The sequence below is a fragment of the Lycium ferocissimum genome, chromosome 12 (assembly GCF_029784015.1).
Source record: "Lycium ferocissimum isolate CSIRO_LF1 chromosome 12, AGI_CSIRO_Lferr_CH_V1, whole genome shotgun sequence".
Lineage (NCBI taxonomy): Eukaryota > Viridiplantae > Streptophyta > Magnoliopsida > Solanales > Solanaceae > Lycium > Lycium ferocissimum.
The window spans coordinates 22,639,310-22,640,603 of NC_081353.1; the positions used below are offsets into that span (position 1 = coordinate 22,639,310).

The 1,294-nt window shown below is 37.8% G+C and overlaps 1 protein-coding gene across 1 annotated transcript; it reads right to left on the reverse strand.

Annotated features, from left to right (window-relative positions):
- Nucleotides 1-361: 361 nt before the first annotated feature.
- LOC132039121 (uncharacterized mitochondrial protein AtMg00860-like) lies at nt 362-745 on the reverse strand. The gene is made up of 2 exons (XM_059429663.1): nt 634-745; nt 362-588 (listed from the first exon to the last, which is right to left on the reverse strand). Exons 1-2 carry the CDS (start codon nt 743-745, stop codon nt 362-364), a joined length of 339 nt encoding a protein of 112 aa, XP_059285646.1.
- Between the last annotated feature and the right edge of the window lie 549 nt (nt 746-1,294).

Sequence of the window (1,294 nt, forward strand, 5' to 3'; positions counted from 1 at the left end):
ATCTGCTGTAACAGATCAGTTTTGACAGCTGACAATGTCATAGCACAAAAATTCCCCATTGGCAAGTTAGATAAAGCATCAACAACCTTATTTTCCTTCCTTTTTTTGTATGCTATACAAAAATCCTACTACATAAGTTTGGTTATCCATTTCAATTGAGTGCTAGTGTGCAATTTCTACTCAAGTAAAAACTTAAGAGCTTTTTGATCTGTTTTCACAATAAAGGTCCTCCCAGTTAAATATTGTGACCATTTGTTTATAGCCATTACCAAAACTAACAACTCCTTGTCATAGACAGACAACATCTAGTGTTGCACTGACAAGCCTTTACTGAGGAAGGCAATGGGTTGTTCCTTCTGCATTAACACTGCTCCAATGCCAAAAATTGAATGCATCTGTCTCCACCACAAATGTCAAGGAAAATCTGGAAAGATGAGTACTGGAGCTGTTGTGAGGGCTTTTTGAGTCTGTTAAATGCTTCAGTTGATTGTTGATTCGAGTTAAAATTTTCTTTCTTCAGCAACTCAGTCAAGGGTTTGCTAATAACTCCACACCCTTGCATGGATCTTCTATAGTACCCTGTAGACCCTAGAGACCCTCTCAGTTGTTTGAGAGTTTCAGGTAATGGCTAACCTTGTACAACTTCTATTTTCTTGTGATATGTTGCTACTTCTTCTGGTGAAAAGTAATGCCCCAAGTATTCTACTCTTCTAGCAGCAAATACACACTTTCTTGCCTTGGCCATCGAGTGATTATGAACCAATAAATCAACTGTTATCCTCAGACATAGCAAGCGATCCTCCACTGTTTTGCTATAAATTAGTATGTCAAAAAAAAGACCATATAAACTTCCTCAAATGTTCTTGGAAAATATGGTTCAATAACCCTTAAAAGCTAGAAGGTGCAATGGTAAGCCCAAATGGTATGACCAAGTACTCATAGTGGCCAGAATGAGTCCTAAATACAGTCTTTACAATGTCCGCAGGTGCCATTCTTATCTGATGATATCCTGCTCTTAGATCTATCTTGGAATAGATCTGAGAACCTCCAAACTCATCTAGTAATTCTTTTATTACGGGGATTAGAAACTTGTCTTTCACTGTTACTTTGTTTAAAGCCCTGTAGTCCACACAGAGTCTCCATGAACCATATTTCTTTCCTACCAATACAACTGGTGATGCATATGGACTTGAACTATATTGTATAATTCCTTGGTTCATCATTTCCCTCACCATCGTCTCAATAATGTCTTTCTGTATAGTTGAGTATTTATAGGGTCTGGAGTTCACAGGAG

Excerpts from the sequence above, each read along its gene's own strand:
- LOC132039121 (XM_059429663.1), bottom strand. The coding sequence starts at position 745 with ATGGCCAAGGCAAGAAAGTGTGTATTTGCTGCTAGAAGAGTAGAATAC. Across the intron at positions 589-633 it reads GAAAATAGAAGTTGTACAAG|GGTCTACAGGGTACTATAGA; the intron begins GTTAGCCATTAC and ends GAGGGTCTCTAG.